General features: G+C 30.9%; 1 protein-coding gene and 1 long non-coding RNA gene across 3 annotated transcripts in view; one reads left to right on the top strand and one right to left on the bottom strand.

Annotated features, from left to right (window-relative positions):
- Nucleotides 1–27,872, bottom strand: part of LOC143063472 (protein GPR107-like) — a 33,799-nt gene continuing 5,927 nt past the window's right edge. Inside the window, exons 2-16 of one of the 2 annotated variants that reach the window (XR_012975006.1) lie at nt 26,311–26,439; nt 26,043–26,093; nt 21,114–21,232; nt 19,098–19,509; nt 13,968–14,066; nt 11,658–11,791; nt 10,777–10,852; nt 10,000–10,073; nt 9,312–9,429; nt 8,436–8,566; nt 7,623–7,716; nt 5,485–5,532; nt 4,899–5,059; nt 2,126–3,609; nt 1–2,070 (exon numbers count right to left, since the gene is read on the bottom strand). Coding sequence is in view for 1 of the 2 variants with exons in the window: in XM_076235648.1 (XP_076091763.1) it covers nt 3,504–3,609; nt 4,899–5,059; nt 5,485–5,532; nt 7,623–7,716; nt 8,436–8,566; nt 9,312–9,429; nt 10,000–10,073; nt 10,777–10,852; nt 11,658–11,791; nt 13,968–14,066; nt 19,098–19,509; nt 21,114–21,232; nt 26,043–26,093; nt 26,311–26,439 (1,752 nt within the window). In the remaining variant the exon portion in view is untranslated. Of the gene's footprint in view, nt 3,610–4,898; nt 5,060–5,484; nt 5,533–7,622; nt 7,717–8,435; nt 8,567–9,311; nt 9,430–9,999; nt 10,074–10,776; nt 10,853–11,657; nt 11,792–13,967; nt 14,067–19,097; nt 19,510–21,113; nt 21,233–26,042; nt 26,094–26,310; nt 26,440–27,872 lie in introns of both variants that reach the window. The other variant, XM_076235648.1, reaches the window with a different exon arrangement.
- LOC143063474 (uncharacterized) lies at nt 16,551–18,876 on the top strand. The gene is made up of 2 exons (XR_012975007.1): nt 16,551–16,833; nt 17,311–18,876. It is a non-coding gene; the product is annotated as an uncharacterized LOC143063474 (long non-coding RNA).

Below are 27,872 nucleotides of genomic sequence, written 5' to 3'. Positions count from 1 at the left end.
TTCAGGTGTGCATCAATATTATTGTCTTTCATTAAAAAATAAAAGCCTTTATTTCTAATTCAAATGATTTAATTATCATTTTAAAGTACATAAAATTACATTTGACAAAATGTTAACAACAAAACAATCTATACATAATAAATATTCACTATGAACAAAATACTACTCTCAGTAGTAAAGATTGTATATCAAAACATGCACATCCCAACTAATCATCAAGCTTGTATATATAAAGTGAGTTACAATTACATCAAAATAATACACATACAGTAATTCAACAGATAAGAAAGATCTCTGTATGGAATACCAGTGTTATCTTAAACAAGAACACCTAAAATGTCTTGCCTGCCTAATCAACTATGAATGATGTTATGTTGAAAGTCCAAAAGATAAAGTTTTACTACAAATATCCCATAAACTGATCACAATTAATGATTCATCAAAATGAGGTCAAGATCATATCAACCAAACTAGACAGACATGTATACCATACTTTACAATCATTCCATATGGAAATATACCAAACTAGACAGACATGTATACCATACTTTCCAATCATTCCATATGGAAATATACCAAACTGTGAAAACTTAATATTAAACAATGAACCATGAAAACAATGTCAAGGTTAGATAAACCCTAGCAAACAGACTGTAATACCATAAATAATTCCAGGAATCAAATACAGTTGAAATTATTGCTTATAGTGTCTTAGACACAGACATATCTAGGAATACATTGACCAATGAACAATGAAAATGAGGTAACAGTCAGATGAAACTTTCCAGATTGATGTACACCACATAAAGCTAACTAACTACTTACAGTATTTGAGAAAGGTAACTTTAACCTTAATCACTGATCCATAAGATGAGGTTGAGGACAGAAGGAAACCTGGTAGCGTAAGGTATCTGAATACATGATATGAAGCATTACTTAAGGTGTTTTACCTTCAGAAATGTAAAGCTTGAAACAAATAGTAAACACACCAGAAGCTGTCACCTGATAGAAATACACATGTCTCCCATACTGTAACCTTCTTTGCAGGACGCTGTCACCTGATAGAAATACACATGTCTCCCATACTGCAACCTTCTTTGCAGGACGCTGTCACCTGATAGAAATACACATGTCTCCCATACTGTAACCTTCTTTGCAAGACACAAAACATAATTTCCCACTTGAAATTCAATAAATCTATGATGAAGTAAATAATGGACTAGAATGTTTTACCCAGGTCAAAGTCCCTTCTAAGCTGGCTAAACAACAGGAAGATTTATCCACATACAACTTACTATGTTATCTTGATTTTCTTACAACTCTATGAATAATATACAGCCGAACCAAGTTTTGTTGAGCTCAGTCACCAGTATTTCACCCAACAAAATCAAAACTGGTCGATGCCTTGATTAAATGAATCGTTATAAATAAGTTCATTAAATAAAAGGATTAAGACTATCATGATAAATTGATAATAATTCAATGTAAAGCAGACATCCTAATCAGAGACTGTTCAGAACTTGTCTCTTTCTTGATTTCATAATTTATAGTGACTATTTGTAAATATTTGTGCATACTATTGATTTATTTGTGCATGATTTGCTTCTGTACTTGTGTGTTTAATCATTATGCAGGACAAAAAATATGGAGATTACATACACAATCATAAAGTGTCATATGGAAACAAGGCACACTGTTCAGAGTATCTAGTTTCCACAATCATAAAGTGTCATATGGAAACAAGGCACACTGTTCAGAGTATCTAGTTTCCACAAATCATAAGTGTCATATGGAAACAAGGCACACTGTTCAGAGTATCTAGTTTCCACAATCATAAAGTGTCATATGGAAACAAGGCACACTGTTCAGAGTATCTAGTTTCCACAATCATAAAGTGTCATATGGAAACAAGGCACACTGTTCAGAGTATCTAGTTTCCACAAATCATAAGTGTCATATGGAAACAAGGCACACTGTTCAGAGTATCTAGTTTCCACAAATCTCAAACATATTTCAACCAATCTAAATTATGTGACAACAGACTCGCTCTCAAATACTTTAGTCTGGTACCTCTGGACTTCAACATAACGAGATTGGACTGTATTTTGATACTTTAGTCTGGTACCTCTGGACTTCAACATAAAGAGATTGGACTGTATTTTTATACTAGATGGATTATAAATGTTACAAATATTGCACATGTTACAATCTTTTATGTTTTCAATTACAAAAAGTTATCACAACAATATAATTACAAATGAACAGGAAGATGAGATCATGTATATAGGAATCAATGTTTATACAATTTATACACCAGTCATTTATAAATTAACCCAAGATTGATGGTAGATATATATATATATATGTTTTCATCTTATCATTTATAAATTAACCCAAGATTGATGGTCAATAGATATATATGTTTTCATCTTAGAAAAAAATATGTGTACCTCTTTCAGAATTTACTAAGCAATAAAGGTCTCAAAAATTTATTAATTTAATCAAAACAGGATAGTAATTCTTTGTTAAACAAATCAGCAGAAATCCTTTATAAAACTATAAAGGAGAGGATAACAATAATAATCACAGAAATCACTGTCATTAATAAACTGTTGACTTAATACAACTCATACATCAATCATTTATAAATTTACCCATTATTAATGGTAGATATACATCTAAATTATCATCTTAGATAATTGACTACATAATAAAGGTATCAAAAATTTATTTACTTTAATCAAAAAAGGGATAATAATTCTTGGTTAAAGAAAGAAGAAGAAATCATTAACTTTACATTACTTCAGAAGAGATTATTCCAATAATAAAAAAAAACTTGAAAAACCAACAAAAGATATAATGGTCTACCAAACATTATAGATTAGTAGATGTCAATTATTGATATTCCAATTCAAACTAATCATTAGTAAGCCATTCTAAAAATTATTGGCTTTTACTCTATCTTAATATCTTAACAGTATAACAACTTATTCAATTATGAGTCATTCTGAATGCATTGTCATGTTCTTGCAACACAATGTTGAGGTTTGGTCGTTGCCAACATTACTCCTCTATTTATAAGGACAACTCAGGGTGAATTATCAAAACCCATCATTTAAAATGGAAAAAAAGTAACTTTGAAGAAAAAATATTTATATAATGCAGGAATAAAAAGGTGATTGCCATACATATCTTCAGTGTTACTAATAAGTAGATATAAGAAGATGCAGTATGAATGCTAATACGGAATAGATATGAACAAAAAGAGTTTGGTAAACAACATATTGGTATTGATTATTTACTGTAAAGGATGATAATTTGAAAGTTATTTATATTTTTTCCCTTTGTGTGAATGCATTTGATTTTCAGTATGACTAGTACCCTCTGATCAGTAGAATGAATACATGATAAGTTTACATATAATTCTGTGCATCAAACAAGCCGTACAATACACACCATAATCTCCCCATAATCTCCCATGATAACAAATAATCCATCACAAATCAATCATATTCATGACTACTCTCCCTTTGTTTTGGAGTTGTTCCCCCTTCTTCAAACTTCTGATTCACTCTGGTGATATTATCATACGCTCCTGACTGTGTTACCCTGCAACATAACAATATATATTTATCATTATGAAGGTCAAACAATGGATAAAGAAACCAACATGCGATTTTAATTTAACCAATATTGCAAAAAAATCCTAATTCTTTCATATATATATATATATATATATAATAAACTGTTATCACAGAGATATGTCTCACCTTTTTGTAATTTTGATTATGCAAATGTTGAAATCCAAATAACAATACTCTAACATCTTACACAAGTTTAGCCAATATTCAAAGTCAATGAACCATGACTGAGTTATATGGCTAAAAAATCTCCATGTAAATGAGATGTGCCAATGCTAATACAACTGCATACCATTGACTTATTATAAGTCGTTCCCAAACCTAAATACAAACATTAACTTGTAAACTATGTAAAAATTTCAAAGTCAATCGGAACCATGAAGAGAGGTGGGGCTATATAATCTCCATGAAAAAAATACTTGCAAATGCCAATAAATGAATGATTGTTTTTCAATCCTATTTTACAAATATAAATGATTCAGATGCTTAAGATGTGTAAAAAGCGGATCCGTGTCAAGAATTGAAAGTTGTTATGAAATTGAAATGCACAGAAACGGATGCGGCATACGGAGGTTCAATATATTTATAGTCGGCACCATAGGTCTTCAGAACACTTGAAGTCTTCTTCCACCAAAAATCAAAGTCAATAGACCATGACTAAGGGGATGGAGCCAAATTATCTCCATGGAAACGAGATATACTAATGCTTATACAACTGCATACCAAATATTATTGACCTACCACTTGTGGTTCCCCACAAACTGACCTAATCACAAACTAATACATGTAAAATAAGCAAAAGTTTTGAAGTCAATAGACCATGACTAAGGGGCAGGGCCAAATAATCTCCATGGAAATGAGATGTGCCAATGCTTATACAACTGCATATCAAATATGATTGACCTACCACTTGCCGTTCACCATAAACAAGACCTAATCACATACTAATTCATTGTTGACAACATCGCCGTCACCGACACCAGAAACAGCATACCTATGTCTCGCTTTTTGACTCTGTCAAGGCGAGACAATTTCACAATGCAAGTTTAAATTATTACGATTATAACCTCTCACATTTTCCACAATAATAAAAACATTGCATAGTTTTCAAATTTCCAGTATTCATATTATCATGATTATAATGTTATTTGATTGATTTTTTTCATTTAACTTCCTTTATCATTGTTTTGAGGAATTTGGAAATATGACCACAGGGATGGTGTCATAGGCTAACAAATATATGAGATAATAACTTACACTTCTTCCATCTCAACTTCTTCGTCACTGTCTTGAGGAACTTGAAGGTATGGATTGTCATTAGCTGGTCTGAACTTATACCCAGTTACTACGAAGAATGTTATTGTGGCTAATTCTTTAAACAGTTGGTCTAGCCATTCATACTGGAAAGGGACTGTAATCTGAAAAAGAAAATGTATATAAGTACTGGTTGTTTATCAGGGTATTTCACAATTGATCATGAATTGAAAGATTTAAAGCTTAACATCAGGGCTTCCAAAAAACCTTTATGCCAGATGGACATTTTATGTTTTATCTTGATTTTAATCCCTCAACATGCTTAAGACTTAGTAAAAAAAGACAATTATTGTAACCAAATCGCCATCATATAACCAATGGTTGACAATGAAATAAACAATACTTAACTTTACTTTGATATAAATTTGAATAATTATATAAAATCATAGGTTTAAGGCTTCAGGTAAGTAAAAATGACTAGTTTTAAATAAATTGTCTTATATATATATATGCAAGAGCAGGCCCAACAAATCATGTTAGCCCTACAAATAACAGCATAAATTGTCAGAAAAGAGATAAATATACTTACACTGATTAAATAGACTATAATTCTTGTAAAGTATATATAACAAACTACCTGCAAAATAACAATAAACAATGGTCATCTCATACTATTTTATAATATAAAATCTGTACAAGATGGTAACACTTTTTAAAAGCTTTCAGTGGCTTAGTGTCACCTTTCCTCAACAGTAGAATCTAGAGCTGCAACACAGTACATAATACATCAGGCATAAACATGGAATTGATTTGCGATCAGCTGAATTATCTATCATAAAGGATCATAAGATGCAGTTAGGGAGATAATTAAAATCATTACCTTCCAGACTTGGGGTCAATTACATTGGAATGTAATCAATTAAATTACACATTACATTGCTTAAATGATCAATTACATCAATTACACATTACACTGTTTTTGAAATGTAATTAATTAAATTACAATTACTTTAGTAAAGTAATTAATTAAATTACACATTACATTTCGTCATGGTATTTTTTAACAATATTATACATGTATAAATAATGCATGTGTAAAATATTCATGTAAGCATAGTTTAAGCATTGCATTTGATAATCATAAGCTATTTTAATGTTTTGTCATTTAGTCTGAATCTCTCTGGTCTGAACACTTTGACATCAATTCTAAATAGCTTTTCGACAGGAGCTAATGTGGCAGATATTTCTTGATCAGAACATGGAAGTTCTATGATCAAAAGATCATCATATTGAAAGGAGGGGGAATTGGTTCCTATTAACTTGCAAATACATCAAGGAGTATTTTGACATCTCAGAAATGAAGTCATTTAAATTAAACATAATATAAATAAAGATATTATACATACATCATAAATATTTGTTTTTACATTAAAAATATCAAAAAATGTGCTTGTCACAATATTGAAAATAATTTTTAATACAAATAATGTATGTATAATGTCTAAATATTAGCAATATTTTGCTAATTAGATAAAAATACACGTAACAGTGGCATTGCCCCTGGACATTTTAATCTGATTAATTGCTGTTTGTTTTTACAGCTGTTAAATTTTATTTCTATACTCTTTTGTGTATACTAATTTGACAAAATGATTGTGTGCAGTGATTTTAAATTCTAAATGAACTGTCTAAGAAAGATTACTTTTTTGGGGTTTTTGTTTAACAAGGTGATTAATTACTTATCAATCTATTTAGTTTAAAGATCTTTCTTAAAAACTGAACACTAATATATGATTTTCACATTTTTTGAATTTATAATTAAATAATAATTAGTAAAAAAAACATCTGTCGGTCAAATAAATATTAATATACATTGAAACTTCAGTATAAATTATAGACTTCATATATTAAAAAAAGTATGCAATGTCAATGTTTGAAGAACAAGTATTATTTTATAATATATATCATTGAACACAAATCCTTATCTTTAACACCATAAAAGTATATGTAATTGAAATATAATTCAAAAGTAATTGAGCATTACATGCTTTTTTCAATGTAATTAATTAAATTACCATTACATGTAATTAAAAAAATGCTCAATTACACATTACATTCAATTACATGGAAAATTGTAATGCATTACACTTAATTACCATTACATTTTCAATTACCCCATCCCTGTTACCTTCTCCTTTTTTTCATTAAAAAGTCCATGATAAGATTAGCCAATCCAAAAATTTACATATTCAAAAATATTCAAGACATATGCAAAAACACTGATATTTATCAGTATGCTACAAGCCCTGGTGAATAAATGTGCTATAAGTCACTTATTATTTTCTATATTTGATTTCTTGCATGGTCTCTCTATAATTCCTTTATCCATTAGTTGCACTGTTTAACAGTTGAGTCTGCTCAAGAGGAAAGCATACTTTGTATTCAACTGTGTCAGACTTGAATCAGGGTGTCAGGTTTTTCCCATTTATTGTTGTAGGCAATGAAGGGACCTGTAGATATTCATACGTTAGTTTTGTCTTATTGGCAACCATATACTACATATACTAGATTAGTTTCTTAGTCTTTAGTTTCCTATATTGTGTTTTGTGTACTGTTGTTTGTTTTTTAGTTCTTATCTTTTTTGAAACTATCTGAATACTTACCATCATATAAATCTCTCTGAATATATACCTACTATTACATATATTTAACTGTCTCAATACTTACCATTATATAAAACTGTCTGAATAATTTAAGTTTAAGGAGACATATTGCAGCTTTGCCATCAGTGTTTGATGCTTCTGTCAGGTGCCTAATAGACCTACAAATCATTAGGTTTCATTAGTATATTACTGTACATATAAACAAGTGTAAGGGGTTTTATAATAGACCAATATAATGATGTCATCATGATCAATTTTTTTTAAAACTTTTCCAAGTTATGTTAATTACCAAATATTTCTACATGTGACACATAACCTACGTTGCTTATATATAATTACACTATAACACATACTATGTAGATCAAATTGACTCTGATATTATTATTGGTCATCAGCAATATTCTATAGACAGTATATAATAGACATACTTATACTGCTCAAAACTATTCATTTCTAAAAAAAAAACATGTAAAATAATTTTCCCAAAACCTGCAGGCCTTTCAGTCATAAATTTTTAGTCAGTTCCTGGAACACCACATACAGTATTTTGATTGGCTGAGTCTAAGCACAATAATAGTCCACTAAAGATTTATGACTTCATGGTCAGATTTTCATGTGAACAAACTATTACTTCACATTGGCCAACAGTTACATTGCAGTTTTAAGGAAGAAGATTTTTGAATATTGGGAAATGGACATAACACATTGCCTCTATCAGTCAACTTTTCATCTGATCATAAGGAAATGCAAATCATTTGTAAAAGACTATCAGAACATTATTCCTTCAAAGTTTAATTTAAAATGGTTAAGTGGTTTTAAACAAGATAAATGGGGAATATGTCCATGGGACACAGATGATGCTCCCATGATTACTAACCATACAACTGGGAACAGTATAGCACCGCAACATAACAAGTCAATCATGATAAATAGCTGTTTCCAGATATGGTACTGTAACTGGCCTTCTTCGCTCTCTTCTATGATAATGTAAGCTATATTATCAAATACCTACAAAATACAAAATTCTCTTAAGACATTTTAACAAATTGATCAATATAATATATGGTTATTGCCTGTAAATAGTACTGTTAAACATTGTCCTAAACAGATTTTTATATTGCATGAGCTAGCTAGTTATATAGCTTGTACAACAATATATTGTTTGAGGGATAATATTCACCAGTTATCAGGCAATTATCATTTGATTTTATAGCAAAGTTTTATTAAATTAATAATAGCCAATATATTCGATCAGCTAATATCCAATTAGATGGAGTCTATTGTATTCACAAAACAAATAAGTCAACCTGTAGTGGTTAGACAAATTCAAAAGGTTAACCTGTTGTGGTTAGACAAATTATATAAGTTAATCTGTAGTGGTTAGAAAAATTCAAAAGGTTAACTTGTTGTGATTAGACAAATTAAATAAGTTAATCTGTAGTGGTTAGACAAATTCAAAAGGTTAACTTGTTGTGGTTAGACAAATTATTTAAGTTAATCTGTAGTGGTTAAGACAAATTTAAAAGGTTAACCTGTTGTGGTTAGACAAATTATATAAGTTAATCTGAAGTGGTAAGACAAATTAAATAAGTTAACCTGTAGTGTTTAGCCAAATTAAACAATTTACCTGCAGTGGTTAGACAAATTAAATAAGTTAACCTGTAGTGGTTAGCCAAATTAAACAATTTACCTGCAGTGGTTAGACAAATCAAATAAGTTAACCTGTAGTGGTTAGACAAATTAAACAATTTACCTGCAGTGGTATGATAATCAGAAACAATTTCTTTTCCTTGTCTGACAGGATATGTTTGACAAACGCCCATCCTGCTCCAACTAATATAATTGTAATAATCATCAAGGATCCTTTGGTTCTGTAAATAATATTGTCATAGAATTAAAACAGAATCATTTATAATTACTTTTCAATTCTATTTTATTAAAGATTACTCTAAAGTAAATCTTCTTGTAACATTCAATTTAATGTAATAGCAATAATATTTTGGTTCATTAATTCAACAATTGATGGTCAGAAAATTGGCCTAGCATGTTTTGATGTGTTTTGGATAGATAACTTTATTTGGTTTAGAACATAAGCAGGCATCAATCACTGATTAACTAAACACTTCAAAATATGCATTCAAATGAGTACGGAGGGTATTTAAGCACATACATATGCATTCTACATGTTCTAACAATATACATGATATAGTAGTGGACTAAATGCTTGTGACAATTTAAGTGAAGCATAAGTTCCTCCTGCTCCTAATGGAGATTTTGAAAAGACAGTGAATGACTGTATCAAATAATTATACAGTCAATGCAATTTCGACTGCACAAAATACAGTTTACATTATAAACAGAAATGTGTTGCTCCCATGATGATAATCACTTTATATAGACTAATTATGATGTTATAACTATTCTCTTCCTTATTAACTTACAAATATACAATATAATATAATACAGCCCAAGCTTCCTCATGAGTCCCTTCTTTACCAATGTAATAGATATTAACCTGTAAAACATATTACTAATGTCAATGATGTAGCTTATGATCATTATTTTATAAGTAAACTGGTCTCTGAAACAAGGAGTAAAGTTCTAACATGTTTACACACATTCTCTCATTTTACTTAAGTTTAAGTGATTTCAACTGTTTCAACTCATTTGTGTGTTCAATTTCATGGAAATATTATTACATTGTCATAACAAGAGACACTCTGCAAGAATTTTTATTGCTTTTAGATCATTTATTTTCCTCATCCTCATCTTATTTTCTGATTTAATTCAATAACAGTATAGCAATAACTAAATAGCTTAAATGACTAAAAGCATCAACCAACTTATTATTGTTATTTTTTGTGTTTAACACTTTCCAGACAATATAGCAGTAATTCTTTTAAATTTTTCAATTAATATTTACGTTACTCAACTTATTGCAAAAGATGCAGAAATAAATTAGTTGATTTACAAATACCATATTATGTGTCATTTGTTCTCTTGTGTGGAGAATTGTCTCATTGGCATTCATACCACATCTACTTTTTTATGTTCATTAATTATATGTTTTAATACATACCTTGGTTAACATAGTACCATTTCTTGTGACATAAATCAGTTATCCCTCTATTTACCTTAATATATCTACAACAATTCTTTCATTCATTCATCAAACATAACCATGATATATATATGATATATAGAGTAACATAACTTACAGCATGAAACATACAGGAAAAACTTTTAACTATAACCACTGCAAACATCAAATAGTGGAGTTTATACACATCATCACTGAAAAATATACATTAAATACACATCATACATTTATAATGTACACCAAATACATCATACATTTATAATGTACACCAAATACACATTATTGCTGAAAAACATTCACAGAATTAAATTACTACTTTTTTACTTCCAAATAAGGCAATAACAAGAATAAAACAATCGATTGAGTTTGCTCCCTTTGTTTACATTCACCACTTCCCAAAGGTATTATGTTATATGACATGTATGACTAATATGAGTTTCTTCTGTTCACATACTTTCCCATTATCATGTCATCATATGCTGCATCTTACTGCATAGAAAAGTTTATATAATTAATTTTATTTATAGACTAGATCAATATAGATGGACTGTTGGTACATTCAAAATACAACAGAAAATGTTTTAGAGCCATTTAGGTTATTTTTTCTGAGGCAAGGTTTCATGAAATATGAATGGGTTTATCCTGAGAAAAGAGATAACTCATTTATTTCATGCTTTGATTGATTAATTTTTGGTGTTTAAACAACACTTTTTAGCGACACTTTTGGGCTGTTTTGTGGCAGCCAGTTTTTATTGGTAGGGGAAGCCGGAGTGCCCAAAAAAGCCACTGACCTTCGATAGGAAATCTGTCTATCCTAGTCAATTAAGATTGGAGGCAAGTGCACCTGAACAAATAGGGTTCAAACTCACAACCTCATTGGCAATCAAATCCCATCTACCATCTATTTATTTGCATATATGCCATTGATATAGAGGGCCACATTGATGCAATGTCTACATTGGTTTTTTATATACAATGTCATGTAATCTGAATAGTTACCTGGATTTCTTTAGAACACTCATCCAGAGACAGCCAGCTGCTAAATACAGGACAAAGAAAGAGAAATATAATGGAGCCAGGGGTATTTCTCCAGCAGACAGATAGGTGGCATCATTTTTCTCAGTTATCTTTAGCTACAAAATATGATTTTATGCTTTATGTTTGATAAATTTAAAGATAGAAATATTATAATGCTATAAACGTATCATTTAATGTATCTTCTATCATGTTCCTTGAGTTTACCAATCCTTTATTTGTGATTTGCCTTTCTTATAACATATTGAGCCACATTCACTAGTTTTTCCTATATTTAACTATAATTTTATGACTTAACCAAACAAAATAAGAAGCTCTCAAGAGCCTGTGTCGCTCACCTTTGTCTATGAGCATATTAAACTAAGAATACTGATGGATTCATGACAAAATTGTGTTTTTGTGATGGTGATGTGTTTGTAGATCTTACTTTACTGAACATTCTTGCTGCTTACAATTATCTCTATCTATTATGAACTTGGCCCAGTATTTGCAATGGTAAATATTTGGTAAAAATATACAACCAGATGCAGGGCGCAGCTTTATACGACTGCAGAAGTCGAACCCAGTTGGGGCAAGTATGAAAACAACATTTTTAAAAGCTTGATACAGCTCTGAATTTTGATTGTGATTAAATAGTTGACACAGCAAAGGTTTCTGACACAGAATGAATGTGGTCTAATGAACTTAAAAAAAATGTTTTTTGTTTTTGAGCAATACACTATGCTGTTGAATATATAAATCCCCTAAAAAAAAATATTTGAAGAAAAATTCTTTTAAATTTCTGAAATCTGAAATGAGCAAAATTTTACCCCTCACCCCTCCCTGTTTTTTTCACCTTCCCTAATTCCTTATTCCAAAAATAATCTCAATTCAAATTTCTAATTAAATTGGCAACAAAAACTACTCATTTAAATACATCATAAAGTATTAAAATATAAAATAACTTACAGTCATGGTTAAAATTAATATTAATTCATGTAATTAACAGTAACTTCTAAAAAAAAATTTACAGCTACACATCTTAAACAATTATCACTTCCTTTAACATAATTTTCAAGCAGTGTAAGGGAGGTAATCAGGTAATCAAACATATAAATAACAGTATTTTTTAAATTTTAAATGGAATTGGATTACCTCCCTTACAGTGCTTTTAAATTGTCTAAATTGTCCTTTAACCAGAAAAATCCTTGTTTCCCCCTTTCTTTGCCCCTAATTGCTTAATGATTTGATCCATTACCCCCTAAAACCAACCCTTTGAAGTATGGAAACTTGATGTATAATCTCATAGAGATTTATACACTTAGACACAAGTTATTGACTGAAAACTACAAATATGCTTATTTGGGCCCCTTTTTTGGACCCTCACTTGTTGAAACCACCCTTGGAGCAAGAACCCCAAAACTCAATTCCAGTTTTTCCTTTGTAGTAAGAAACCTTGTAACAAAATTTCAGAGAAATCTATACACTTAAACACAAGTAAGTGTCTGTAAACTAGAAAAATGCTTCTTTTTGGCCCTTTTTTGGCCCCTTATTCCTAAATGTTCAGGGATATTATTCCAAACTGACACCAAGCCTTCTCTTCATTATATGGAACCTTGTGGTACAATGTCAGAGAGATCCATACAATTAAACATAAGTTATTGTCCCGAAACTTCAAATATGCTTGTTTTTTGGCCCTTAATTCCTAGACTGTTTGCCCCATAACCCTGAAAATTTATCATAATAGCATGAACATTGTGGTACAATTTCAGATTAATTGAATTACTTATACACAATTCATGTTCCTAAACTGATGGGACCATAAACCCCAAAATCAATCCGAACCTTCCTTTTGTGGTTATAAACATTGTGTTAAAATTTTATTGATTTATATTTACTTATACTTAAGTTATTATCCAGAAACCATCTGTCATCGATTTTGGTTAAATTTGGGTCAGCAGTTTCAGAGGACTCACTTGGCCCCTTGACCCTTCAGAGTTGATACACTGATTCCTTAACATGAAAAGGGTGTATCATTCTCTGTACATGAAACACTGATTTAACATTCACATTTCAACAAGAAGAAGCTGTGTATACTTCCTGCACAGCCTGACAGACAACCCACGTTAGCAATGGTTTTACACAGCCTGACAGATGACCCAAGATAGCAATGGTTTTACTAGCCTTTTTTGTATATATGTTTATAGTATCTCAGCTTTTTTGAATTTACATCATACTAACATATTATCTGATTGTGGGAATGCCTAATCTGCTGGACAACTAAATGTTACTTACATTCATGTCAACGGAATAAGCTGCTTTATAAGATGGACAATTATGGAAATACAGGTTATATAATCCTTCTTCTTCCTTTCTGTTGATGTTTACTCGAAACTACAAAATATATCAATGAAACCATATTTACTTGAAACTACAAAATATATCAAAGAAACGATATATACTCAAAACTAAAAAGATATATCAAAGAAAGATCAACAATAAATATATAAAAGTATATCAAATTCATATGACTATAGAAAATCAAAAATGTCTTTAGCTTCAATTTACAGAGGTCAAATAAGTATGACATGCCTAACTTGTAGATTCCATGACTGGTCTGAGGAATGATGGTTGTCATATTTGTAACCAGTGTACTAGCAACAAAATTTGAACAGGGTGCAGCACTCACCCTTTTTTAATGACGGCTGTGCCTTTTTTCTGCCGTTTCTCGAGTGCCCTGCCATTTTTATTGCGAAAATCTCTGCATTTTTCTCCCTTTACAATACCGGAAAAATTCGTAATTCTTCCATCAACAGGAAGTTCAGCTAGCTGTGTAAACTGTCAAATTAAGTGACCCATTAAGTGAATGGCTTCACCTGGCAGCTTTGGTGTCAAAATCATTTTTAATTAATACCAATTACCTTTATACCTTAATTAGATATAGAAAGATGTGGTATGAGTGCCAATGAGACAACTCTCCATCCAAATAACAATTTAAAAAGTAAACCATTGTATGTCAAGGTACAGCCTTCAACACAGAGCCTTGGCTCACACCGAAAAACAAACTATAAAGGGCCCAAAAAAATTAGTAATGTAAAACCATTCAAACGGGAAAACCAACTGTCTGATCTATATAAAAACAAGAAACCAGAAACATGTATGAACTACACAAACGACAACTACTGTACATCAGATAAGGTCATAAATAATTTGTGTATTTCAAAAAAAGTTTGACAAACAAATTTGAGTTACTTCCCCTTTTTTATCACCATTCACAATATACACTTTAAAAAAAAAAAAAAACTTAATGTATAAGCCACAATTTACATTTTACCCGTATGTTCTATTTTTAACCATGGTGGCCATCTTGGTTGGTTGGGCTGGTCACCGGACACATTTTTTAACTAGATACCCAAATAATGATTGTGGCCAAGTTTGGTTAAATTAGGCCAACGACAGATGACAACATACGACAAGTGATGAGAAAAGCTCACTTGACCCTTTGGGCCAGGTGAGCTAACAAGGATCTAAATATTGCAACATTTAAAACTGTTGAATAATCACTTTGAAACATTGAAAATTTATACAATTATTGGAGTGATGATAATAATATCTTTTATAACTGACTAATCATGCTAATAGACAGCTTATCTATTATCTATATTACTGAAAAGTAGAAAGCTACTGTAAATTCTGTTTAACTGTTTACCTCACCACACGGCAGTAATTAACTGTTTAACTGTTTACCTCACCACACGGCAGTAATTAACTGTTTAAATGTTTACCTCACCACACGGTACAGTAATTAACTGTTTACCTCACCACACTGCAGTAATTAACTGTTTAACTGTTTACCTCACCACACGGCAGTAATTAACTGTTTACCTCACCACACGGCAGTAATTAACTGTTTAACTCACAACACGGCAGTAATTAACTGTTTACCTTACCACACGGCAGTAATTAACTGTTTACCTCACCACCAACAGTAATTAACTGTTTACCTCACCACACGGCAGTAATTAACTGTTTAACTGACTAAACAACAGAATTTAGATGTTTAAATAACCAGACAACAGTATTTACAAACGTAGCTGTTTAAATGACCAAACAACAGTATATAGCTGTTTAAATGACCAGACAACAGTAATTAGCTGTTTAAATGACCAGACAACAGTAATTAGCTGTTTAACAATGTTTAACTGACCAAACAACAATATTTAGCTGTTTAACTTACCAAACAACAGTAATTTGCTTTTTAACTGACCAAACAACAGTAATTTGCTTTTTACTTGGCCAGACAACAGTGATTTACTGTTTAACTGACCAAACAACAGTATTTAGCTGTTTAACTGACCAAACAACAGTTATTTGCTTTATACTTTGCCAGACAACAGTAATTAACTGTTTAACTGACCAAACAACAGTAATTTGCTTTTTACTTGGCCAGACAACAGTAATTAACTGTTTAACTGACCAAACAACAGTAATTTGCTTTTTACTTGGCCAGACAACAGTAATTAACTGTTTAACTGACTAAACAACAATATTTCTTATATTAGCTGTTTAAATGACCAAACAACAGTTATTAGCTGTTTACCTGACTAGACAACATGGACAACAGTATTTAGGGCATAGGACATTTGAGCGAAAAAGAAAAAAGCACATAGGGTCATTTGAGCGCCGACTTCATAGGACATTTGAGCGCCGGGATATTAACCTTACCTGAGTTTTCAGACAGGACATTTGAGCGAAATTTTCCCTGATAATTTTACACGAATTAAGATTTTTTTTTAAAAGTAAGAAAAAAAAGTAAGATTTAGTTATAAATATTTTTTATTTTATTTCACACCCGAGTAATTCGACCGGTTATGGCTGGTTTATGTAAGTGAAATCCTAAGTTGATCTCTATTTACCAATCAATTCTACTATAATTCATTGGCTATGCAAATTTTCTTTGTTCTAAAATTCTTATATATATATCTATTAAGTGAAATGTCCCTTGGCACTTGAAATCTTAATACTAATAATACATGTACGTGTTAAAATGGATATTATTTTGACCGAGACTAATAAGGGAAAAAGAAGCCTTGTTTGTGACAGTTTCCGATATAGAGTGGACAAAACACTAAAAGGAGAAGAAATATCCTGGAGATGTACAGTAAGTACCTTTTTTTACGAATTTAATGTTAATGTAAACTACTTGTTCGTCTGTTACGCTTCAACTTCCATAACTTCTTTTAATTTTGATTTATATCTATATCATTATATGTCTATCTTATACCTCCTTTAGATTAATTTTTTAACACATTTGAATATAAGCTACCACATATAGGGTTAGGTATCAAGGCTCCATGTTGAAGGTCGTACTGTAACCTATATAACATTGTTAGGTTGATTTTCTAGGCACTTTACAATATTCATACAATACACTGTAAAAATTGTGCTTAGAGCCTAAACATGTTTAGGAAAATGTTTAGAAGCTAAACACATAAATGTCTGTGGTGTTCCCATTCTAAACATGTTATGAATTTCATTTCATTTCATTTCATACTACATCTTATTTTTATGTCTTGCAATAGCAAATGAAAAAGCATTTAAACACTTCAATTGTATTTGTCCTTTCAATATTTTTCAGGCAAAAGGTTGCAAAGCAAGACTGAGGACGGATTGTACCGGAACCGTTATAATTCAACAGAAAAATACTCATAACCATGATACCAGTGATCGTGACAATGAACGTCACTTGCTGCGGGTACGATCAAAAAGAAAAGCGGATGATGATATTGCTCAACGTCCTTCAAAAATTATCCGTACAGAGTTACAGAACATGGATGAAGCAAATCTAAAGTCTGAAGACATTGGCAGCGTTTCAAAGGCTATATATAGAAAGAGGCGTAAATCTCACCCTGCACTTCCTAAATCTAGAGAGGAAACACACCAATCATTAAAGAAGATTAATATTCAGTCAAATAAATTTGAAAATTTTGTGCAGTTTAATGATGAACAAACTGGTATAATTATTCTTACGTGTCCAACCAATCTTGAATGTTTATGCAGTGTGCCGGAAATTTTTATGGATGGTACTTACAAATATTGCCCAAAGTTCTTTAAACAGTTATATACTATTCATGGCTATAACAAAGGAAATTATGTCCCTCTTGTATTCTGCTTACTTCCTGGAAAGTCTGAAGAAATTTACGTGAATTGCTTTTCCTCAATTGTCAAGCTATGTTCCGATCAAGGTCACACACTTCAACCGAAAGCAGTACACGTCGATTTTGAAGAACGGGTAATGAAAGTTATGAAGGATTTTTTCCCGTCTATAGAGATCAAATGCTGTAGGTTTCACTTAGGCCAAGCCTGGTGGCGAAAAATCCAGAAAGTTGGACTTAGTCAACAATACAAAGAGCTTGATTCAGACATTAGTAAATGGCTTAAAGGGATTTTTGGGATAGCCTTTTTAGCTCCAGACGAAGTAGCCGACTGTTTCGTAGAAGATTTTATGGCCGTTGTACCTAACGACAAGCCTTGTATAGAATTTGCAGATTACCTGACTGATACTTATATAACAGATGAATCGTTATTTCCCCCTCATCTCTGGGCCGAAGTTCCATCCTCGTTAAAACGTACTAACAATGGGCCCGAATCATTTCATGCCCATTATAACGAGCAGTTCTATCACAGTCATCCATCAATTTATATTTTCCTTGACACTATTATCAAATTGCAATCTGTGACTTACATAAAAATTCGGAGTTTGAACATTGATGCACCGCAGAGCCGAACAGAAAAGGAGAAGGAACAGAATCTCCGGGATTTGCATTCGAAATACTGCCAGCAGGAAATTACGAGGGATTTTTATGTCAGAAGCCTGGGATATAAGTTCCAAGCCCGAACAGACTTGTAAATAATGCCGTTGCCGAGTTTTATGTTTTATGACAGTGCTTTGTTTTTAGTGCTTTGTTTACAATTAAAAGATGTTTTAATCTTTTTGTTGGTAAACTCCTGTTTTATGACTGTGCTTTGTTTTTAGTGCTTTGTTTTTTACAATTAAAATATGTTTTAATCTTTTTGTTGGTAAACTCCTCATTTAATGAACTATATTCGTAAGAAAATGTGGTATGATTGCCAATAAGACAATTCTCTATCCAAGACTTGTTTTCGCTCAAATGTCCTACGCTTATTCTTATTTTCGCTCAAATGTCCTAAAATTTAGGCGCTCAAATGTCCTATACTTTGGCGCTCAAACGTCCTTTTTTTTTCGCTCAAATGTCCTGTCAATGCGCTCAAATGTCCATTGCCGAGTATTTAGCTGTTTAAATGACCAAACAAAAGTAGTTAGAGATGTTTTTACTGACCAGACAACAGCAATTTTACTGTATAACTGACGGAACAACAGTAATTTATAGCTGTTTTACTTACATAAATAGTGTATGCCTCCATTGAATTATTATCGAATTTTGACATAGGAATTTGCTTAAGCACTGAAGCTGCTTTTATTTTGGCTGGTTCTGATGGTTTCTTTGTTTTACTGGTTTCTGTTTTCACTGTTTTTAATGTTGTTGTTGTCAGTACTGCAGCGGTACTTGGTGCTTTAGTCAGTGCTGCAGTGTTACTTGGTGCTTTAGTCAGTACTGCAGTGGTTCTTGGTGCTTTAGTCGCTTTCTTCTTCACACTAGAAGCAGTAGCATCCCTTTTATGCCTTTTTCCAATGAGGACCAGGTCACTAAATGGTGAATGAGGAACATGTCTTTTACTTGGAGAATGTGGCTCTGTCAAGTTATTAACAATTTCCAAATTCTTCACATCACTGCCGTTTCTTTGTATTGTGACTCTGAAACATTTTAAATAATGCCATTTTTTAATTTTTTTGAAATCAAATGATTGCCATGTTTAAACAGAAGAGTTATTAAGAAATAAGCTGTCTCCTTGAGTATGATTTACAAGGTTGAGTGGTCTGTAGCACCAGGTAGAAGTTTTGGATGTCTGAAGCAAGGATCCAGAAATTTTTCACATAATTTCGGTCATTATCCATGTTAGCTGGGATCTTTTTTTCAAACTTACAAAATTATTAATATTAGATTTACTGCATCAATAATCTAACACTACTGCTCTGGTGAATTTAATCATGAAGTTTTTTACTGTTTTTCTAAAACATTTAAGAACAATGTATGCCATGCAAAAGTTTAAATAAAAATTACTTTTGAATACTTCATACAATAAGTTTCTCAGGAATTGCAATTGAAGACCCCAAAAAAACAGAAGTTTCAAGTAAATACTACTTTTTTTTTACTTGATTTTCTGTGAAAATGTGTATAAATATATAACTTATAACAGTTTCAAATGTTTAATTTGGCATAACAAATAAGTTTCAAATGTGGTTTTCCAACAAGCATATTACATAGTAAACAAAGCAAATGTTTGACTTATGTGAACATTTTTTTCTACATACATGTATGTAATTTGATAAAAGTTTTAATTTTTAAACCAGAACTGTTGAAAGCATAATAAATGAAGTAATTTGTCATTGAGTAGAATTTCTTTATAAGAATAGTTCTGAATTTGACCACTACAATGGTCATGACTGTCAAGTAATTAAATGGGGAGAGTCTCTATGGTATGGGACAGAGATGATGCCACAGCTTGCATAAAACATTCAAATGGGACATAACTGAAGAAGATAATTTCCATTTGTAAAGGGGTATAATTCTAGAACAGTACAAGTGACAGTACCAAAATTTACAATTAATCTGTGTTTTGTGATAATAAGCATTGTGTGTAAGACTCATAACATTTGGTTAAGGCAAAATTAACTTGAACAATTGAAACGAAAAATTCAAAGTTGATCAGTGTTTTGTGTCAATAAGCATTGTATATTAGTTTCATAACATTTGGATGAGGTAAACTAAAGTTAGAGAGTGGAAACCAATTTCGGAATGTATAGACAGCCAAGGTTTAAACTAAATGCCCCTTACACCACAGCATAAAAATGAATAGCAATAATCAGAAAATTTCTCCTTCAGGCATTTTTATGGTAATTCTGAGGGCCCTCAACATGCTCAAGGCAAGATTTAAAGTTATTTTCGTGGGTACCAGTTTTTGATGTTTGAGGAAAAAAAACATATTCGTCGATGTTTAATTTGTGGTTTTGGCTAAGTCTACATACATTCCTTTACATAATTTGTAATTGGTTGAACGTTGAACATTTAAATTCATGGTTCCCCTGTACCCACAAAAATTGGTATCCAATGAATATTAATGAATCCACAATAATTATTTCCCATTTTTTTTTAAAGACTTCTGATCTAGCCAGAGATATGGCCTTTATATTCCCAATTATGCTATGTCACTAACATAAGGATTTATCTTAAATACAACAGAAACAATAATATATATCAGAACTATCTTAACAATTAACTTATCTGAAACAAAACTTACACCATTTTATCAAAATCTATTTTAAAGAAGATAATAGACAAACTATTATTCTTGTTGTTTTCTTTGCTGAGTATACCAGCTGGATTTTTCAACAAACATTTCTTCCCTTGTGCATTTTCCTAAAATTCACAAAAATAAATACACTTTGAATTTCAACAATAATATGTGTTTATAGAACGCCATGCTCTGCTTCCACTATCACCATTCCGTCTTAAGTAAATCTAATAATCTATTGAAGCCTAAACGGTAACTTTTAAAGGTTTCTCATGATCATGATGATAAAGCAAAGATCTGTACATCATGTACATGGTGTACTCAGTTCTCTTTCAAGTTATATATTTAATGTGAAGTTGTTGTGACTATACCATGTATACTGTTGTATACTATGTTACTGTATAACTACTCAGTTCTCTTTCAAGTTATATATTAATGTGAAGTTGTTGTGACTATACCATGTATACTGTTGTATACTATGTTACTGTATAACTATTCAGTTCTCTTTCAAGTTATATATTTAATGTGGAGTTGTTGTGACTATACCATGTATACTGTTGTATACTATGTTACTGTATAACTATTCAGTTCTCTTTCAAGTTATATATTTAATGTGGAGTTGTTGTGACTATACCATGTATACTGTTGTATACTATGTTACTGTATAACTACTCAGTTCTCTTTCAAGTTATATATTTAATGTGAAGTTGTTGTGACTATACCATGTATACTGTTGTATACTATGTTACTGTATAACTACTCAGTTCTCTTTCAAGTTATATATTAATGTGAAGTTGTTGTGACTATACCATGTATACTGTTGTATACTATGTTACTGTATAACTATTCAGTTCTCTTTCAAGTTATATATTTAATGTGGAGTTGTTGTGACTATACCATGTATACTGTTGTATACTATGTTACTGTATAACTATTCAGTTCTCTTTCAAGTTATATATTTAATGTGGAGTTGTTGTGACTATACCATGTATACTGTTGTATACTATGTTACTGTATAACTACTCAGTTCTCTTTCAAGTTATATATTTAATGTGAAGTTGTTGTGACTATACCATGTATACTGTTGTATACTATGTTACTGTATAACTACTCAGTTCTCTTTCAAGTTATATATTAATGTGAAGTTGTTGTGACTATACCATGTATACTGTTGTATACTATGTTACTGTATAACTACTCAGTTCTCTTTCAAGTTATATATTTAGTGTGAAGTTGTTGTGACTATACCATGTATACTGTTGTATACTATGTTACTGTATAACTACTCAGTTCTCTTTCAAGTTATATATTTAATGTGAAGTTGTTGTGACTATACCATGTATACTGTTGTATACTATGTTACTGTATAACTACTCAGTTCTCTTTCAAGTTATATATTTAGTGTGAAGTTGTTGTGACTATACCATGTATACTGTTGTATACTATGTTACTGTATAACTACTCAGTTCTCTTTCAAGTTATATATTTAATGTGAAGTTGTTGTGACTATACCATGTATACTGTTGTATACTATGTTACTGTATAACTACTCAGTTCTCTTTCAAGTTATATATTTAATGTGAAGTTGTTGTGACTATACCATGTATACTGTTGTATACTATGTTACTGTATAACTACTCAGTTCTCTTTCAAGTTATATACACAACATATAACTTCATCATGTTCATAGTCACGATCCAGTACACTTCATCAACAAACGTATGAGATAATTAGCTTGATATGAACTATTATTTATTGATAATATGTTATAGATTTGTAATAAATATAAAAATCATGCTTTAAGGACTACTGTGGATTCATTTATTTTCGTGGGGACCAATTTTCGTGTCTTAAGAAAAAATGCATTTTCATGGATATTTAATTTCATGGTTTTGCTGAAGTCTGCATACAAACCTATAGAAAAATTATCATTCGTTGAATATTTAATTTCGTGGTTTGACTGTGCCAACGAAATCCATGAAAATTGGTATCCAACGAATAATAATGAATCCACAGTAACAGGTGACTACCAGATGAAGAGTAGTTTTCCTTTGCTTAATGTCTGTGTTTTTTTCCTGTGTATGTACTGATTTTATGTCATGGATGGATACCTCATATCCTTTGTTTTCTATCAGTTTAGATTAATATATGCATGAATTTGTTCAATTGTTTTAATAACATCAAATTACAAGAAAGTTGTTTCATACAGTACGCCCAGAGAGTATGTAATCGCGAACTCTAATCACCGATTTCCGAGTGTAGCGGTGTGACACCGCGAATCACAGATCATACTCCCAATTTCCTCCAAAGATTCTCTCCCAACACCGTGTGGCTGTTTATTGGTTTATTGCCCATCGGATGTACTGAAAATTAATGACGTGTGACAACATCATCGGATTAGCCAGATTTATTACCTTTGTACATTTAATCGATCTCGATTGCACCTGTGTGCTTTAAAATACGTTATTTAAATGTCCTTTCATTGTCAGATAAAAGTGTGACATTTTTTATTTAAAATAAGATAATTATTCTTTTATGTATATGCCCATGTCATTGTCATATGATATACAATGTACAAACGTATAAAAATACGAATAAAACACTTATTTTGTATTTTCATTATAGTCCGATCAGGTCATAATTTTTGTTTTTTCAACAAAGACGATTTTACCACAATTAGAACCTTTTATGACCTACTCAATGAGCAATATTCGGTTCATTAATAGTTCAATATTATATAATTAATATCAACTGGCTTAAAACAAAATGATGTTTTTTACGGTAATATGTCCAATCTAAATTAAACCCAAGAGTTAATTTATCGGATCAACAAGTGAACTCTGTTACTTTCAATTTATTTTGAAATGTAAAATATTATGTTTCACTACCTCGGTAGATTACCGACTTGAAATATTTTAATTTAAAAAAGAAAAGTTCTGTAAAGTGACAAATAGTTTTGTATGCAATGTGGCAGCCCTATATTCATAAATACTTAGATACATTCGCCGCCCAGACACAACACAATAATCACAACCTTTGAATATTTAATTATATGGAAAAAAAAAATCATGTGTTTTTTATCCGTTATGATTTGTTATTGATCTTTAATTATTTAAAATAAAATTGGATTGGCGCAATCCGTATTTTACTGCTCGTTAAAAGTCCTCGGCGAAATATAAAAAGAAGTATTTCAACAATTATAAAATAGAATATTTAAATGAAATTATATCGTGTTCTACAAGAAAGAAACATGTAAAAAAAAATATGGATCAGATTTTTATGATTGGCAAATTTTCACAGAGCATCTCTACCAACGCCCATCAGGAACTGAACGACATGCATCCTGTTTTCATCTACCATTAATATATAGTGTTGACTATGGACGTATAAATAATGTCCGGTTTTATGTCCTCTGTTGACTGAGAAACGTAAAAATAAAAGGCTGATGTTGGTTAATTCAGAAAAGGAATACAATTTAGAATCCGGTTAATCAATTGTTAAAGTACCTTCTAGAGCCTCAATCTTAACGCACACAAATTTATGTCAATCATTACAAAGCAAGTTTAAACCTTGAATGAATTTTCCCACGGTTATCCAGAAAGGTCACCTGAGTTTACTGTTACATGATACTATTTCCCGCCAAATAAAAATCTCGTGGACAAAATTGATGTCACTATTTTTAGCATTCAATATTGTGAGCAAAGTCAAGTTCAAGTTCAACTACGCACTGTTGACCACTGAGATGCGTATCGTCTTCCCACAACAATTAATTGCTTTAAAAATATTTAAAGATCACTGTTCTAAATACAACACAAAAGTTTACATTCATTGTGCGTAAAAAAATATTATGCAACGACGAGTTGAAGCAGCTATAGAAGTATTCCTGTTGTAGCCGAAATGTATTATTTATCCTAAAGTAATGCTAACAAATCGTGAAGAGAAAATGCCGTAGACTTATTAAGCATAAGGAATGGTTAAAAGTATTTTCTTTTTTTCTTGCATATATGCAAGTTTTAAGAAACGTAATTTTCTTTCTTTCTCACATTTAATTCCTTCAGCGTTATAAATTTCCGTTTATTTTCACGCAAGTATGTCTCTTTTCGTAAGTTATATAAATTACCGATAAAAAAAAACCCGAGGTCATAATCAAGTATAGATTTTTTTTATAAAACTTTAATGCAATTGAAAGCATTAACAACAACCTTTTGCTTTTTAAAACTTTTATTTTGTAATCGTAAAATGGAAATGGCGTAGACTTATTAGCATAACAGATAGTGAATAATATTTTCTTTTTTACTTGTATAAAAAACTTTGAGACGTGTCACTTTTCTTTAAACTACCCTAATTTATTCAGCGTTAGTCTCCGTTTATTGTTACACAATTATATCTCTTTTAGTAAATTAAATATGTATTTACTGATAAAAAACGAAAGTCAAAATCAAATATATTTGATTTTAAAAATTGGTTTTAAATGTACAGAGTAATTAAAAGAATTAACAACAACGTTTTTATTTTTATTTTAATCTTTCATTTGTTTCAAGCAATCAGATATAAACTGATAATCAATAGACAGGAAATACAATTGTTTAATTACATTAGAAATCTCGCACACCTTGACTGTCGCGTGCCGGCATAGATCAGAAGGATTAGGGCAATTAATTACCTGGTGTGACACCGCGTCACTCCAGACTGGGAGAGATGTCGCTAATACAATAAACAAAAGGTAACGGATTTACACGGAAGTCGGAGGGAATACTCCCAAATTTCTCCGAGAATTTAGGGAGTGATGTCGGAGTTTCCTGGTGTCACACCAGGAAAAAACTCGGTGTATTGAGTTTGTGATGGCTTTCGCGAAAATTGTACTGTATGACTTTAACATGTTTACAGTTAAAGGTTGTCATGTGGATGTTAACACAATAGGCTCATTAAACTTACCAAGTAAGCAGAAATACCACTACTTCCACTCTTGTCCAGTGTAAAACCATACTGAAATAAATAGAATGGTTTCAAAATTTAATAAGAGAGTTCCGATATCCAAGGTAAACATGGTAAAAGGGCAATACAGGTAACTAAAAAAATATCTTTTTTTTTGTTCTTTTAAACTTTTCATAAATATATATATCTAAAAAGAAATGAAGACTTCAGTGCAAACACAATGTGCTTTCTATATCATTAATACATGTAATACATGTATGGTATTTACCAGCATGTCTTTTTTATTAATAGCAACACCTTCAGGTACTTTGTAACGAAAGAAACTAATGCTGACTTCCAAAAATCCTTTCTTCAAAAAACCAAATGTACTCATCTGTATAATCTTCCTTTCATCATCCTGAAAAAAATATAACAAAATAAGTAAAGGAACATAACTTAATATATCCTGAAAAACATAAAACAAAGTAAGTAAAGGGACATAACTTAATATATCCTGAAAAACATAAAACAAAGTAAGTAAAGGGACATAACTTAATATATCCTGAAAAACATAAAACAAAGTAAGTAAAGGGACATAACTTAATATATCCTGAAAAACATAAAACAAAGTAAGTAAAGGGACATAACTTAATATATCCTGATCATGCTGATAAAATATAACAAAATAAGTAAAGGGACATAACTTAATATATCCTGATAAAACATAACAAAATAAGTAAAGGGACATAACTTAATATATCCTGATCATGCTGATAAAATATAGCAAAATAAGTAAAGGGACATAACTTAATATATCCTGATAAAACATAACAAAATAAGTAAAGGGACATAACTTAATATATCCTGATCATGCTGATAAAATATAGCAAAATAAGTAAAGGGACATAACTTAATATATCCTGATAAAACATAACAAAATAAGTAGAGGGACATAACTTAATATATCCTGATCATGCTGATAAAATATAACAAAATAAGTAAAGGGACATAACTTAATATATCCTGATAAAACATAACAAAATAAGTAAAGGGACATAACTTAATATATCCTGATAAAACATAACAAAATAAGTAAAGGAACATAACTTAATATATCCTGAAAAACATAAAACAAAATAACTTATTATATCCTGAAATAAATTGCTTCACTGAGCAAAAATGCTAAGTGCAACTGGATACGACCGCTGAGGTCCAGCCCTGAACAGTTGGGGCAAAATTGAAGACAATACTCGTGCTTGATACACATGATACAGGTCTGAATTTGAATTTGAAACATAATAGGTTTCTAACACAGAATAACTGTTGTCAAAGAACTTAGAACATGTGGAATTGATACAGGACTGAATTTGGGGTGTAATTAAATATTTTACACACAACATTGCCCAATAGGTTTCTGACACAGAATATTACTGTAGTCAAATGAATTTAGAATTGGTTACATGGTTTGAATTTATATATTTTTTGCTTTTGCCCAATACATCAGTCAAGGGTCTAACTTAAATAAGTTATCAGGGAAAAATAACATGCATGTGTTTTTACAGAAACTTTCTACTCTATTTTCCTTAATCTGTAATAACAGTTGAATATATCATAAATATTTTATCTTTAACATGTTTAATGGGCACATGGGAATTCTTAAAACTTTGCGCAGAAACTTAATATATTTTCTTGATACATTTGGAACTAATTTTCTAATTCCATTAAAACAATTTTGATCAACCAAATTACCATTGTAAATCAATGAGACAAGGCCTTTAAGGGAAAACTAAGCTACATAATAACAAGGCTTAGTTATTACAAGAATGTAATTTACTATATGAGAGTAAATGA

The sequence above is a fragment of the Mytilus galloprovincialis genome, chromosome 2 (assembly GCF_965363235.1).
Source record: "Mytilus galloprovincialis chromosome 2, xbMytGall1.hap1.1, whole genome shotgun sequence".
Lineage (NCBI taxonomy): Eukaryota > Metazoa > Mollusca > Bivalvia > Mytilida > Mytilidae > Mytilus > Mytilus galloprovincialis.
Note: the sequence above shows the minus strand (reverse complement) of the source record. Positions and strands in the feature narration are given on the sequence as shown.